This window comes from Chrysochloris asiatica, unplaced genomic scaffold, assembly GCF_000296735.1.
Source record: "Chrysochloris asiatica unplaced genomic scaffold, ChrAsi1.0 scaffold00177, whole genome shotgun sequence".
NCBI lineage: Eukaryota > Metazoa > Chordata > Mammalia > Afrosoricida > Chrysochloridae > Chrysochloris > Chrysochloris asiatica.
Window position 1 is genome coordinate 6,280,539 of NW_006408695.1, and position 15,885 is coordinate 6,296,423.

At 44.8% G+C, this 15,885-nt stretch overlaps 1 protein-coding gene across 2 annotated transcripts; it reads left to right on the forward strand.

Moving 5' to 3' along the window:
- Positions 1-358: 358 nt before the first annotated feature.
- On the forward strand, positions 359-15,577 carry BCL6 (B-cell CLL/lymphoma 6). 2 transcript variants are annotated; one of them, XM_006871885.1, is made up of 8 exons: positions 364-524; positions 2,348-2,569; positions 5,168-6,139; positions 6,638-6,822; positions 8,173-8,340; positions 9,862-9,992; positions 10,111-10,248; positions 15,409-15,552. In XM_006871885.1, the coding sequence occupies exons 1-8, from the start codon at positions 364-366 to the stop codon at positions 15,550-15,552; spliced, it is 2,121 nt and encodes a 706-aa protein (XP_006871947.1). The 2 variants fall into 2 exon arrangements, with proteins under 2 accessions (XP_006871948.1, XP_006871947.1); XM_006871886.1 differs by lacking the exon at positions 8,173-8,340 and having other exon boundaries at positions 359-524; positions 15,409-15,577.
- Positions 15,578-15,885: the final 308 nt, after the last annotated feature.

Sequence of the window (15,885 nt, forward strand, 5' to 3'; positions counted from 1 at the left end):
AAAGTGAGCATGTTAGCCTTCAAAGCAAGGCTAGCAACACATTGCACCACACTGCCTCTTAGCACTTGACAGAGTACTTGATATTTAGTAAAAATATTCAACAAACACCAATCCTCTACCATTTACCTCAAAGAGTTTTCTATATCAACTTGTTAGGTAAAGATTATTCTACCCGTTTTATAGATGTGAAGAGTGAGATCCAGAGAGGAGTCATGATTTATTCAGAAACCAAATATAGGGATCTGAATTTGAATTCCATGCCTGCTCTGGTATAGCTAGTCAGCAGGAAACAGGCTCTGGAGAACTAACAGGATGCTGACACATCCCTGCTTTTTTTTTTTTTTTTTTCCAGGTGAAGACAAAATGGCCTCACCGGCGGACAGCTGTATCCAGTTCACCCGCCATGCCAGTGATGTTCTTCTCAACCTTAACCGTCTCCGGAGCCGTGACATCTTGACTGATGTCGTCATAGTGGTGAGCCGTGAGCAGTTTAGAGCCCATAAGACAGTCCTCATGGCCTGCAGGTGAGGGGTCTGGAAGGGAAAGGTGGATAAATCAAAGGGGTTGGTGTAGCCAGCAAGGTGGGACTTGAGGGCCTCTTGCTGCATTTGAGATTATGTCTCATTTGACTCCAGATCTCTAGTACATGGTGTGGTGGTATAGGCTTCCAGGAGGTGAATCAATGAATACACTTTTAGAAAAGTAAGTTTCTGTTCTGTGGGCATGATGGGAGAAGAAAACATATACTGATCTAGGAAAGGATGTATGTGGGGCAAATATGGAAGATAACCGCAGTTAACCAGCAAAACAAGGAAAAGTGGCAGGGTCTTTAAATATTTCAAGCAAACTGATTTGAAACATTTTGCTCTATTTACTATGACTGTATTTACTGCATACTTATAACTGTATTTCCATGGATGTTTTAACCATATTTCCAGATATGTGTTTATAAGAGTAAGACAGTTTACTTTTCATATTTATCAAGTCTGCCAAGTTTTCACAACAATTTTATATTGTAATATTAGTTTGATTCTTTCAATAGTCTTCTATGTTATTTGGATGGTTCTGTTACCTCTGTTTTATAGATGAAAAAGAAAGACATGGTAGGTGAGATGAAATAGAATATGAAATCTCTATTGCTGGTAGAAACCTTGCTCAACATCAAATACAAGCATATTTGTGTGTGTGTGTAAATAACAGGTTTATACAGATATAAAAATAATAGATAATGTTTACTGAGTGCTTACTTTGTGTCAGGCACCATTCTATACCTTCTGCATTTTCATTCTTACACCAACTCTATGAAATAGGGATTGTTGTTCCTCCATTTTACAGATTAGGAAACCAAGGCACAGAGAAGATAAGCATCTTACCCAAGGTTATATAGCTAGTAAATGATGAAGCAAGGATTCAAGTCTAAGAGTTCAGGCTCCATTCTGGCAACCCACTCAATAAAGTAGAGTTAAGGAGATGGCCCAGAATTCTAGCCTCCAATTAAATGCCCTTTTTACTACCAGACAAGATGGTATCTAGAGGTATGGCTTTCACCTGAATTTTCTAGAAGTAGTTGATTTGATAATAGCCCATAGACTTTTAGAAAAGCAGTATAGTATAGATAGATATAGGCCTATTTTTATTTCTCATCCATATCCAGTATGCTTCTAAAAAAGCAAAAATAAATAAATAGCAACACAATTTTTTTAAAAGGACAATGTGATGTAATGAGTGGAAATACTTATCCCAAAGATAAACTAAGAATAGCTACTGCAAATAAATGCTGAATTTCGCTCTAGTAATCCAAGCAGGTGGTGCCCTAGTGGTGCAACTGTTCAGCACTCAGCTGCTATCCAGAAGGCTGACAGTTCAAACCCACCCAGCCATTCTATGGGAGAAAATCCTGGCAGTTTGCTTCTGTGAAAATTAATAGCCAAGACAGTCCTGTGGGGGCAGTTCTACTCTGTTGCATGGGGTCACTGTGAGTCTAAATTGACTTGGCAACATCTAGCAGTAACAACATGCCAAGCAGTTAGGACAAATAAAACAGGCTCTATGATTCGGAGGGGGGAACAAAAAAAATCACTTAACCTCTGTGATCTTAGTTGTCCATTTGCCAAAGGTGGAAAATGCTAGTCCTACCTTGCAAAATGATGAAGAATGCATGATAATCATGTGAAATACTTGATGACGCGCTAGCATGTAGAAAGCTCTCCATAAATGGCAGCTATTGCTAATTGTCATGGAAGTTCTGGAATTAGGCCTAGGAGAGAGGGGCTGGACATTGATGTTGAATATAATGGCCCAAGGAGTCTATGTGTCTGCTCAAGTGAAACATTTGCTTGTTTTACAGTGGCCTGTTCTACAGCATCTTCACGGACCAGTTGAAATGCAACCTCAGTGTCATCAATCTGGATCCTGAGATCAACCCTGAGGGGTTCTGCATCCTCTTGGATTTCATGTACACATCTCGACTCAATCTGCGGGAAGGCAACATCATGGCTGTTATGGCCACAGCTATGTACCTGCAGATGGAGCATGTTGTCGACACTTGCCGGAAGTTTATCAAGGCCAGGTGAGCTTGCATTTAAGTGGAAGTTTTGGAACTGGAAGGGGTAGTCTCAGTTCAGAAACCTTTGATACTCTCCATGGGTACAGGAAAAATCATTTTTCCTAAGCTACTGCAACCTGTCTTTTCACTATTGTCACACTCTTTTGTTACACATTGTTGCTGCTGCTTTCTCTGCAGCCAGGCTTGATTCCTTGCTGTTCTCCAGATGAGTCCTTCACATCCCCATATCTTAATTTCTCCCATTCACTTGATATGCCTTCTCTTTCACTCCTCTTGCCAGACCTAGTTCTTCTGTCACGTTTCTAATGCCCACCCTTCCTCCCTCAGCTCTTCCTCTATGTCCCAAAACATTTTGCTTCTTTTCTTAGACCTTGATTCTACTTGAAATATTTGCATGTGTGTTTTAGTTCTCCTCTAGACTCTGATTAGAACTATTGGTATTTGTGCCTTTGATTTTCTATCAGCCTGAACTAGTCAAGGTTATTAAGGCTACCTCACTCCGAGTTTGTCACACTGCTCCTACTGGGGATGCCATTTGTTGATTTGAGTTGTAAGACATGTGGGGTGTGAAACATGACCCATTACTTAAAAGTGTGAGGGACGTGAGATCCAAAGAAGAGAAGAGTTTTGCCTAAGCAGGAGAACAGAAAATCTCAGGGCATAACCTTTGAAACAAAACAAAACTGAACCCACTGCCATCGAGTCTATTCAGACTCCTAATGACCCTAGAGGATCCAGTAGAACTGGCCCATAGGGCTTCTGAGGCTGTACATTTTTATGGAAGTACACTTAGCAGACATCTTTCTCTTGCAGAGCAGCTAGTGGATTTGACAGCTGATCTTTCAGTTAGCAGCCCAGTGCTTAATGCATTGCATCACCAGGTCTCCTTTTAACTTCTTTGTTGTTGTTAAGTGCTGTTGAGTCAGTTTTGACTCATAGGGACCCTGTATAGTGTTTTCAAGGAGCGGCTGGTGGGTTTGAACTGCCCTCCTTGTGGTTAATAGTCAAGCGCTTACTTACTCTAGAGCACCACACCAAGACCATGTAATTCAACTGCACCAGCGTGTATGACTCCCCTCACAAGCAGAGGGGTTTCCAGCCTCCTTTTGAGCACCGCAGAGACCAAGAATCACTATTTCTAGAGCCTTGTTCTACCTTGTCCTGTTAGAGCGTTATTCTTTAAGGCTAGCTGAAATGTTTCCTTTAACCTTCCCTCACAGATTTTAGCTCTGTTAACTGTGATCATGTAGAGCCGGTCTATTTTCACCTATGTCCTGGTGTGGTGCTGCAGGTGTGTGTGCTGGGCTGCAACATCCATTTGAACTGCAAGGTTGGTAGTTGAAGCTCACCAGCCGCTCCTTGAAAACCCTATACAGGTTCGCTATGAGTTGGAACCGACTCGATGGCACTTAACAACAATAATGTTCCTTCGAGTATAGGTAGCCAGAGCTTTGTGTCTCCTGTGGGCAAGACGGTGACAAGATCATCATTGCTGTCACTGAGGAGTACTTGCTGTGGGACAGGCTTTGAGCTAAATTACTTGCTCCAGGTCAAAGATGCTAAGTTGCACAGCTGGAATTGGCAAGCAGGTCTGGCTCTAGAGTCTGAGCTGCTTGCATTGATATATGCTTCCTGGTGAACTTCCAGCAACTCTGGCCAGTCCTCTTACCGTGCTCATTACTCTTTGATAAGGTACCAGTTAGTCTATGACCATTGAAAGTGTGGTACCAGCACTGTGCAGACACCTCCCATAGCCTTAGCTTCCACATTATGCATGGGCAAAATGAGATAAGAACTCTGAAAGCTTTATGTAAACTATTGTTGTTGTTAAGTGCCTTCAAGTCGGTTCTGGCCCATAGTGACCCTGTATAGGGTTTCCGAGGAGCAGCTGGTGAGCTTGAACCACCAACCTCACAGTTCAAACTGACCTTGCAGTCCAATGCCTTAACCCACAGTGCCACACCTTTGTTGTTGTTGTTGTTAGGTGCCATCGAGTAGGTACCGACTCACAGTGACCTTATGCACAGCAGAGCAAAACACTGCCCGATCCTGGGCCAATCGCACTACTGTTGCCACGCTTGAGTCCATGGATGCTGCCACTTGACCAGTCCATCTCGTTGGGAGTCTTCCTCTTTTTCTCTGACCCTCCACCTTACCAAACATGATATCCTTCTCCAGAGACTGGTCCCTCCTGACAATATGTCCAAAGTATGAGCGACGAAATTTGGCCATGTTGGCCTCCAAGGAGCACTCTGGCTGCGCTTTTTCCAAAGTGGATCTATTGGTTCTTTTGGCAGCACCATAGCATTCTGTAATATCCTGAGAAGAGCCTAAGAATATATATGTGACTTAACATGGCAAGATTGTGCTGATTCAGGCACAGATTGTATGGATAACTTACTTAGCTTCTCTGGGCCTGAATTTCCCTACCAGTGAGTTAGATCATTAGGCTTTACTATGAATGTCTTGTGATTATAAGTATTTCTCGACTCCGGACCCATACCTCCTTTTGTCTAGCTGGTCCAGCCCAGTTAGCCATGTCAATGATATCTGCTTAACAGCACTAATTTGGACTCATTCCTTCTCTTCATTCTCCTGCAGTGAAGCAGAGATGGTTCCTGCCATGAAGCCTCCCCGTGAGGAGTTCCTGAGCAGCCGGATGTTGATGCCCCAAGATATCATGGCCTATCGAGGACGTGAGGTGGTGGAGAACAACCTGCCACTGAGGAGTGCCCCTGGGTGTGAGAGCAGATCCTTTGCCCCCAGTCTGTATAGTGGCCTGTCCACACCACCAGCCTCCTATCCTGTGTACAGCCACCTCCCAGTCAGCAGCTTCCTCTTCTCAGATGAGGAGTTGCGGGATGCCCGGATGCCCATGACCCATCCCTTCCCCAAGGAGCGGACTCTCCCCTGTGACAGTGTCAGGCCGGTTCCCAGTGAATACAGCCGGCCGGCCATGGAGGTGTCCCCCAGCGTGTGTCATAGCAGCATCTATTCACCCAAGGAGGCAGCCCCTGAGGAGACACGAAGTGACATGCACTACAGTGTGGCTGAGGGTCCCAAGCCTGTTGCCCCCTCAGTCCGGAACCCCCCATACTTTCCCTGTGACAAGGCTGGCAAAGAGGAAGAGAGGCCTTCCTCCGAGGACGAGATTGCCCTGCATTTTGAGCCCCCCAATGCGCCCCTGAACCGGAAGGGTCTGGTTAGTCCACAGAGCCCTCAAAAGTCTGACTGCCAGCCCAACTCACCCACGGAGTCCTGCAGCAGTAAGAATGCCTGCATCCTTCAGACCTCTGGCTCCCCTCCAGCCAAGAGCCCCACTGACCCGAAAGCCTGCAACTGGAAGAAGTACAAGTTCATCGTCCTCAACAGCCTGAACCAGAATGCCAAACCTGAGGGGCCGGAGCAGGGTGAGCTGGGCCGTCTTTCTCCTCGAACCTACACTGCTCCACCTGCCTGCCAGCCACCCATGGAACCTGACAACCTTGACCTCCAGTCCCCAACCAAGCTCAGCATTGCCGGGGAGGACTCCACCATCCCGCAGGCCAGCCGGCTCAATAACATCGTCAACAGGTAATTGCCTAGGTTCTGAGTTCCCTGAGTAGGACTCCAGGGCGTTTTCTACCCAGACATCACCTTGCCTGCCCGTAGCGTTGAACATAGAAGAGGTGTGGAATTAGTGATTAGTGATTGAATTAGCTTGAGTTAGGAAGTCAGTTCTTAAATATATGTTTTAACAATAAAAGAGATGATTCCCTTGTATGGTACGAGAATGTTCCATGACTCTCAAAAGCCTATCTTGCCTTAGTGTGGCATGGGGTCTTCTTACTTCTTTTGGACTGAGTGAGGCTGTGGGCTGCAGTAATGAGGGGAAGAAACTGGAAGAGTAAGCATTTGGGTTTGACCTGTCCCCCAGTTAGTGATCTGGATATAGACACTGCTTGAAGGTGGGTGTGAGGTTCTTGAATGGGGCCACTCTGCCTTCTGAGCTTACATGACTGCAAAGACAAAGCTAAGCAGTATGTTGTACCCTGACCCAGGTGCTAAAGTTCGCATTACTCCTGTCCTCAGGTCCCTGACGGGTTCTCCGCGCAGCAGCAGTGAGAGCCACTCACCACTCTACATGCACCCTCCCAAGTGCACCTCCTGTGGCTCGCAGTCCCCACAGCATGCAGAAATGTGCCTCCACACTGCCGGCCCCACCTTCCCAGAGGAGATGGGAGAGACCCAGTCCGAGTACTCCGACTCCAGCTGTGGTGAGTCCCTTTCCGGTCCTTCTCTTGCCAGGGAGAAGGAAGCTTTCTGCCTCTGTTTTGCAGGCTTGGGGTTTCCATTTTATTTAGACTGTTCTCTCTGACTGGGAAAGTCCCCCATTGGAAATCCACCCACGGCCCATTACTCTGCTCTTGACCTTTGAGGGAACTAGGCTGACCAAAGCAAGGAATGGGGTGTTAGACTTAGTCTGGAGTAACCAGGGCTGATCAAACAGTTCCTTTCCAGCAAAGGCAGTTTGTTTGCAAGGCTGGCCATGGCTCCCTGAACTCTCTGGGTCCCTGTGTTCTAGAACTACAGGAGTTAATCTGTGTGCATCGTAGTTCACCCCTGCCAGAATATGGACGTCATAGGGAGAAGCCTCTGACCTTGTCCATGTTGTATCTTCCATATGTCCTAGCAAGTACCTAGTGTGGAGTTGGTTTTCAGTAGATGCCAACTGAATGAAATTAGTCTCATGGTTGGCTGATTTTTACCAAATTAAAAAAAAGTATAATTCTACACTCAACTTTGGCTACAAGATGATACTCCTATCATCCCTAATTAGGGTTAAATCACAATGGCATGGCCTTTTCAAATTGTTGTGGCAGAAAAATGGGGGAAAACAAACCAGTTGTTTACATTGACAGTTTGGCACAGGACCTTGGACTTATATAGTTGAGAAAGCTGAGGCTGTCCCCTTTTGTTCCCATTGGCCATGTGCCTTCGCTCTGTACTTTCTTCTGTCTAGGCCTCTGTTTCCATTTCCACTGCCATCTTTGGCTCACAGAAGTGCTTTGGGAGACATGAAATCCAGATAGGTGCAAGGACAACTACAGATGACCCCATCCTCAATAATTTCTTCTTCATTGACCTCAAAGTATAATTGAACTTGATTTGCATATCACATTCCAGAATGCCTTGTGTTTCACTGTGTGTTTTCCAGTATGCTCTTGATCAAGTAGTCACGACAGGGACTTATTATCCTAAGTTTGGAGACAGAGATACAAAGGGAGAGTTCAGAGGGGTCAAAGTCTTGCCTGAGGTCTTTAGTGTATGAAAGTGAATAAAACTACCAACACATTAGAAAAGTCTCAGAGCTCTTGAGAGAAGGAGAAACTCTGTTGAGCCTTTCTCATGTTGGTGGTGATTTGTTCTTCCCTTCTGTGCTTTTCTCCCTTCTCCTTCATGACTGAGATTCTAAAGGCTAAGAAAAATAACATCCCACAGGTCTTTTGCTCTGGCTCCAATGGTGATGGGTGGGCAAGGGCACTGGGGATAGGGGGAGAGAGGCCTTGGTGCCCTCCTCCCTCCCATCTGTGCTGACTTTGGTATCACCCTCCCATCCCTGACAGAGAATGGGGCCTTCTTCTGCAATGAGTGTGACTGCCGCTTCTCTGAGGAGGCCTCGCTCAAGAGACATACCCTGCAGACCCACAGTGACAAACCCTACAAGTGTGACCGCTGCCAGGCCTCCTTCCGCTACAAGGGCAACCTCGCCAGCCACAAGACCGTCCATACGGGTATGGCCCTGCCCTGTCCCACCCGAGTTCTCCAGGATTATTGGTGGTGGGACAGGGAGAGGATCCTGGAGAAAGCCATGTGGGTCTTTAGTCCCTGGTTGGGTGAGTTAGGGAGCAGGCCCTATCCTGGTCTGAATGAGGAGCTTCACCCTATTTTGTGCTTGCTTAGTGACTGGTCTACCTCCTGTACCCTCTGTCTTTTCTCTGAGACATCTGTCCTTCTTCTCTGTCTTTGCTTGGGTTAGAAGTGTTCATCCTGATGTACCGGTGCAGAAACTGAGGCTGGTAGAGGTAAAGTAGGTTAGGTTTCCATAGAACCAGAAGAGGATTAAAGATCTCTTGATTTCCCCTAAGGACTTGCTCTTTATCAACACACATTCATTTACCAAGTGTCTTCTAATAACCTGATTATTCTTCAAAGTTTGCTCTATCTTAGTACTTTTTTTTTGAAAAAACAACATTTTATTGTGAATTATGTGATAGTTTATATGGGAGAATATTTGCTTTACACTCATCCTATCGTATATCGCTTCATTGCCATGGTTAAAATCCCCTACATGCATCATAAACCAACCAAAGGGTATACCCAGCAAGCTTGCCCCTGGTTGTCAGCACACAGCCCCTCTCCCTCTCTGGGTCTAGAGTACCCAGCTGCTCCATCTCTCCATGTCATCGTCTCTGCCTCCATCTCTGGTATCACTGCTTCTCTGGGTAGGGTCCCACACTCCACTCTTCTCCCTTGATGGTCCCAGGGACCTCCACTTCTAGACTGCAAAGTTAATCACTCCCCTCCTTGCTACAAAACTTCTACCTTTACATTTTCTATCTTAGTACTTTAAATGAGCCCATATTCCCTGAAACGTTCCATGGGGATGTCTCAGTCCTTCTATTGTTTTTTCTAACTGAGCATCTACTCAAACTCAGGGCCTACCTCTCTTGAAAATGGAATCCAACTGTAATTGCCACATGTGTAGGAGGGAGGGCAGGAGATGTTTATTCTAAAAGAGACAAACTAGAGCAGGCTGATTATGTCTCCTTCATGAGTGAGTTGATTATTGAATCAATCGTATCCAAGAGAACAACTAGAACAGCCTTCCCAGGTCATCCAAATTAGCTCCTTGAGTTCCAGAGAGGGGAAACTGAGGCCCAGAGAAGGAGAGTGACTTTTCTAAGTCCTGTAGCCAGATAATTGTAATGACAGAGCTGGTTCCAAAGCCCAGGCTTCTGGGAAACTCCTCCCTTTCTATCCGTCCCCCAGGTTTGTTGTCCTTTCCCACATGTTACTACTTGTTCTAGACCCTGATCCCCTTCAAGATGTGTATATGTGAGAAGGAGAGAGACAGAGGGACAGCAGCCCAGGTGGCAGGCCTGGATTTTCTGTCTGACATCATCCAAGGGAAAGGAAGGTAGAAGTGGCCCTAGGAAAGAGCAGTTTGCTTTGAAATTCAGGGACCAGGGACTGTAGAAATCTTCCCATTTAATATGGCTTTTCTCTCCTTTTTCCCTTTCTCTTGACCATAGGTGAAAAACCCTATCGTTGCAACATCTGTGGGGCCCAGTTCAACCGGCCAGCCAACCTGAAAACTCATACGCGAATTCACTCTGGAGAGAAACCCTACAAATGCGAAACCTGCGGAGCCAGATTTGTACAGGTGAGCAGGGCAGTGTGGTGCAAGGACTCCTTAGCCTGTGCCTACTGAAGGGAGGGGGTGTCAAGAGCCTCTGCAGCTCAACCTGGCAGAGCCCCTCATGCTTTGTTCCCCCGTCCAGGTGGCCCACCTGCGTGCCCACGTGCTCATCCACACTGGTGAAAAGCCCTATCCCTGTGAAATCTGTGGTACTCGTTTCCGGCACCTCCAGACTCTGAAGAGCCACCTGCGGATTCACACGGGAGAGAAGCCTTACCATGTAGGTGACCCTCTGGAGGCTCTGATTGGCCTGGGAGCTGTGGAGAGGCAAAGGGCAGGGTCGTAGAAGTGTTTGCTCCAACCTCAAGCACATAGTGGGATGACCACTAAACTGACGCTTACAAAATGTGAATCTAGATCTGACTGTCAAAGACACCCAGGTTGAACTTGGCGTGAGCCTCAGTTAGCTCATCTTTAAAATGAAGATATTGGGCAAGTTGATCTGGTGGCAGTTTTGTGCCATGGAGTTGGTTCCAACTCATAACGACCCTGCACAGGGTTTTCGAGGCTGTAAATCTTTACAGAAGCAGAAAGCCTCGTCTTTCTCCTGTGGAACAGCTGGTAGTTTCGAATTGCTGACCATGCGGTTTGCAGCCCAATTCATAACCACTACACTACCTGGGTCTTAGGTAAAAGATCTGGATAATGGCTATGTATTTTCCACAAATATTCCTTGCATGCCTACAACATGCCCCTACTGGATTAGCTGTATGTTTAAAAAGAGCTAAGGTGTTTGAGAAGGAACAGTTATAGAAGTACGAAGAGAACTAGAAGAATGTGATTAATGAGAAAAGGCTAGTTCAAGAAGGAGGAGATGGCTGTTGGTGTAGCATGCTGCCGTGAATGTGTGTGCTGTAGACTTGATTCTAACTCATAGCAACCCTACATGACAGACTGTACCTGCCCCATAGAGTCTCATAGGCTGTAATCTATAAGGAGAAGATCACCAGGTCTTTTCTCTTGTGGAGCCACTAGTAGGTTCGAACCACTAACCTTTTGGTTGTCCCTTGTGCTACCAAATGAATCCTTTGTGCTACCAGGGCCATTAAAATTGTTGTGTTCTAGAGAGCAGCATTGGATTACTTGTGTGGTGCTGTAAGATCAGCACTGGACTGTGAACCATAATGTTGGCAGTTCAAACCCACCAACTGCTCCTCAAAAACCCTATGCAGGGCCATTATAAGTAGAAACTGACTCGGCATTTAACAACAACAGAGGAGGGTTTCATGAACTATATGGCCTGTAGACCAATTGCTATCGTTTCTGTGAGCTACATACACACTTGTTTGCTTTTTCCTCCATTTTTAAACGGTTTGGGGAAAAAAAATACCATTTTGTGACACATGTAGAAAACACTCTGTTGTTTTCTATATTGCCTATAGCTGCTCTCGTACTGCAAGGGCACAGTTGAGTAGTTGCGATCAAGAATTTATGGCCCACAAGGCCTTAATAGGTACGATCTAGTTGTTTACAAGAGACCTGGTGTGGCACTGTAGAATAAGCATTAGACTGCTAACCACAAGAATGTTCCAACCCACCAATTACTCCTCAGAAACCTTATACAGGGTTGCTATGAGTCAGAACCAAATTGAAAGCCACTTAGAAACAACAGTCCTCTATAGGAGTCCTGGACTTCTAACCTCAAGATTGACAGCTTAAACCCACCAGCTACTCCTTGGAAACCCTACACAGGGTCTCTGTGAGTCAAAACCAACTCAGTGGCATGTAGCAACAGCATCAACAACAGTCCTTTACAGAAACAGTTTGTCAACTTCTGCACTAGAGGGGAAAGCCATTGGCAGAGCAGTGGGGATTTTTGAATCCTAATTTTGATTCTGACACCAAACCTTTTTGTAACCTTTTCTACAGTATGGGCTCCAAGCCTATTTCTTCTTCAGTCTTTTCTCTAAAATGATGGGGATGCTCTAGGTGAGTAATTTTCAGTCTCTTTCAGAGAGGCTCAGCAACCCCATAGGACCAGAATGGATTGGAACAGAAGCCTTTTTTGCCTTTCAAATTCTTACACAAGTTTTTATCTGGAATAACAAATAAACAAACAAAAAGAGTCCTATGGCTTGCAAGTGTGAATCACTGCTAAAGGTGATGTCCAGTCCTCTGGTTTGACTTTGATGCCTATGGCATCCCTCTCAGGTGGAGATGGTGAATGTTAACCCATATCACAAGTATTAACCAGCAAAATGTGGTTGCATTCACTCATTCATTTATCAAACCTTGAATGAAGTCTTCGTACTTGCAGTTGATTATTGGGCAGATCAGTTACCCTTTTAACGCCTTAACTTTCTCATCTCTAAAATGAGCTTGAGAATAGTACCTATCTCATGGAGTTGTTGTACTAAGCCAACTAATTCATGAAAGTATCCCGAACAGTGATTGGAACATGGTTAAAACCAAAACAAAGACCAAACTCATTGCTGTCAAGTCAATGCTGACCTCATAGTGACCAACAGTGTACAATAAATCATACTTGATGTTATCATTATTTGCTAGAATTTTAGATGGACAAGATATCAAAATTGAAAGTAACTATCAAAATATATTGACTCAGCCCCTTACAGAAGGGGAGCTAAGGCCCAGAGAGAGGAATGATTTGCTCAGAACACACAGCAGTGGGTAGCACAGATATGGCGGATCCCATGTGTCAGGCCTTCAAGGGCTCTTTCTACTCACTGTTCTACCTATATTATTTATTTATTTAAGTCAATTCCTAGTGTTACTTTAAAACATATTCTGTATATGATGATTTTAAAAGTACTTTGTTTTAGATTTATAGAAAAGTTCAAAGATAGTACCAAAGGTTCCATGTACTGCCCCATTGGGTTTCTCCTATTATTAACATCTTACATTAATAAAATTAGTTTTTCACAACTAAGGAACCTAGGTTGTTTTTTGTTTTGTTTTTTAATTAAATGTTTTTATTTTGGATTGAGTGAAAGTTTACAGGGCACATCATCAGCTTCACATTCAACCATTCATATAGCTTGTTTCATTACATTGATTATTATCCCCTCCATATATCATCAGTTAACAGTGTTTCTCTCTATCCTCTTTAGCTTTTTTTTTTTTTTTTGGATGGGGGGCGGGAACTTGCCTTTTTGGAATTTACAGTCTCGACTTTTAGGGAAGGTTTTTACATTTGTCTGTGGATATCCAGGGCTCATGTATGAGATTACTAACAAGCATTACTGAATAATCAGATGAGGGACAGTTTGCTATGTCTACTAGGTAGCTAAAGTCTGATCCTCAGAGCCTATGGTTTGGACGGTCAACAACGCTTGGGCCCACAGGGGCTTGGCCTCCTGACTGGGTCTGCACGGTCTGCATCCGAATCCTCCTTATTTATTGTTTGTTTAAGGGACGCTGCCTGTCTTAGGCGGTCAGTGCGAATTCCTCAGTCTTACCAGTCATTGAAACTCATTGCAGCATGGCAATGGCTCTGTCTTAAGTAGCCGAGGTTCCACGTGATCCTTACCCGTCTCTGGCCACACGTCCAGCATAAACAGCCGCCATCCGAGGAAGGCAGGGAGGGAGGAGATCAGCTGGGGACCCCATACACAAGACGTTGCCAGCCCACCACCTGCTCTAAGGTGACCAAGCAGGATCACTATGCTGAGGTTCAATCAAGTTCTTAGGAGATCTTACTCTCTAGCAGGGGTAGCAAATGAGTAGCCACTCAGTGTTCAATTTGAGAATTACTTATATCATAAATTTGAGCATGTAGCTGATGAATATCCACAGACAAGTGTATATTGTTCCACAACCTCCTAAAATGCTGTTGGATTAAGTTCCAATCAATTTCTGGGTTACTGAAAGATAACACAAATCTACTTATACCATGAGTAACCTTAGCTGGGAGTGTAATCTGGATATATTGGGTCTTATTTCCCTTAAGCAATCTTCCTTTCTCCTAGGTTGTTTTTTGCTGTTAAGTGCTGTGGAGTAGGTTCCGACTATGACAACCCTGTATAGGTTTTCCAAGGAATGACTGCTGGGTTTGAACCATCAACTTTGCAGTTAGCAGTCCAGTGCTTATCCTACAGCACCGCACCAGGACTCCAAGGGACCCATACTAATACATTATTAGACATTAAATTCCATCCTTTATTTAGATTTCCCCAGTTTTGAGCCGATGTCTTTATTCTGTCCTGGCATCTCATCCACATTACCACTTTACATTTGGTGGTGGTGATGGTGGTGGTGTGCCGTGGACTTGGTTCCAACTCATAGCGACTCTGCGTAGGGTTTCTGAGACTGTAAATCTTTATGGAAGCAGAAAGCCTCGTCTTTCTCCTGCAGAACAGCTGGTAGTTTCAAACTGCTGGCCTTAAGGTTTGCAGCCCAACTTATAACCACTACACTACTTTTAAGTAACTTAAGAGCATCCTTTTGTTAGCATCCATTCATTAACCAAAGCAAGAAACAAGCTTATTTACTCATACTTTATTAGCTTATTTAATGTGTGTGCACTAAGAAAATATATAACTGTATTAAAAATAGATATATCCTAAATTATAGAAAGCCCATGAATTTAAGATTGCTCTAGTCTAGCCAAATGTATCCAGGTTTATTGTACAATTTTCTAAGAGGCATGTTCTACAAGGCACTAAGAAGATTGTAAAGTTTAATAAGAAGTCGACATTGCCCTCCAAGAGTTCTCCAGCTGATGAGGGTGTTAAAGCACAAGGAGGTTCAAAGGAACAGGGTTATTTTCATTCTGAAAAGACTCAGGAAAACCTTAATAATTAGGGAGATTTAGGAGCTCTGGTAGCGTAGTGGTTACGAATCGGGCTGTGAACTGCAAGATCAGCTGTTCGAAACTACCAGCTGTTCCACTGGAGAAAGATGAGGCTTTCTGCTCCTGTAAAGATTTACAGCCTCGGAAACCCTGTACAGGGTCGCTATGGGTCGGAACCGACTCCATGGTACTTAACAACAACAATTATTTGGGACAAGATTTGAACTTGTGACATTTAGAGAGAGAAAGATGTATCAAGGAGGAGCAAAGCATGAGTAACATTTCAGAAAGCAAGGAAGGTGCAGTTGTATAATATGGAGGTCCAAGTTCACTCAGAGGTATCTCAGAAGAAAGACCTGGAGATCTAATGCAAAACAAGAAGCCACTGAAAATCCTACAGAACACAGTTCTACTCTGACATGCATGGGGTACCAATTTGATGGCAACTTTTTTTTTTTTTAACTTGTTCTGTAGCAGAAGTCAGGATTTGTTAGGATTCTCAACCTGTGAGAGGGTGACGGGCCACCTCAGTCCCTCTCAGGGAGGATTTTCTCCTCTGGGTCTTTGAGCAATGACACACTTCTGGGGTTGCTGACACCTAACCTTTTGCCTGTGGCTTTCTTCCAGTGCGAGAAGTGTAACCTGCATTTCCGTCACAAAAGCCAGCTGCGTCTTCACTTGCGTCAGAAGCACGGCGCCATCACCAATACCAAGGTGCAATACCGTGTGTCTGCCACTGACCTGCCTCCGGAGCTCCCCAAAGCCTGCTGAAGCCTGGCGTATTGATGCTTTCCTCCTGAGCCCCTTCTAAGAATCTCCCAAAGGATACTGTAACACTTTACAATGTTCATCCCATGATGTAGTGCCTCTTTCATCCACTAGTGCAAATCATAGCTGGGGGGAGGGGGAGGGCCAGGGTAGGCACAGAGGGGGTGCTGGGAGCAAAGATAGCTCCCCTTCCCCCACTGCCGAAAAACATTAAGAAAATAATATTGCTTCTTCTCCTATGTGTAAGGCGAACCATGTCAGCAAAAAAAAAAAAAAAAAAGCAAAATCATTTTCTATATCAAAGTGGGGGGAGTATGCAAGAGTTCTGACTTGACT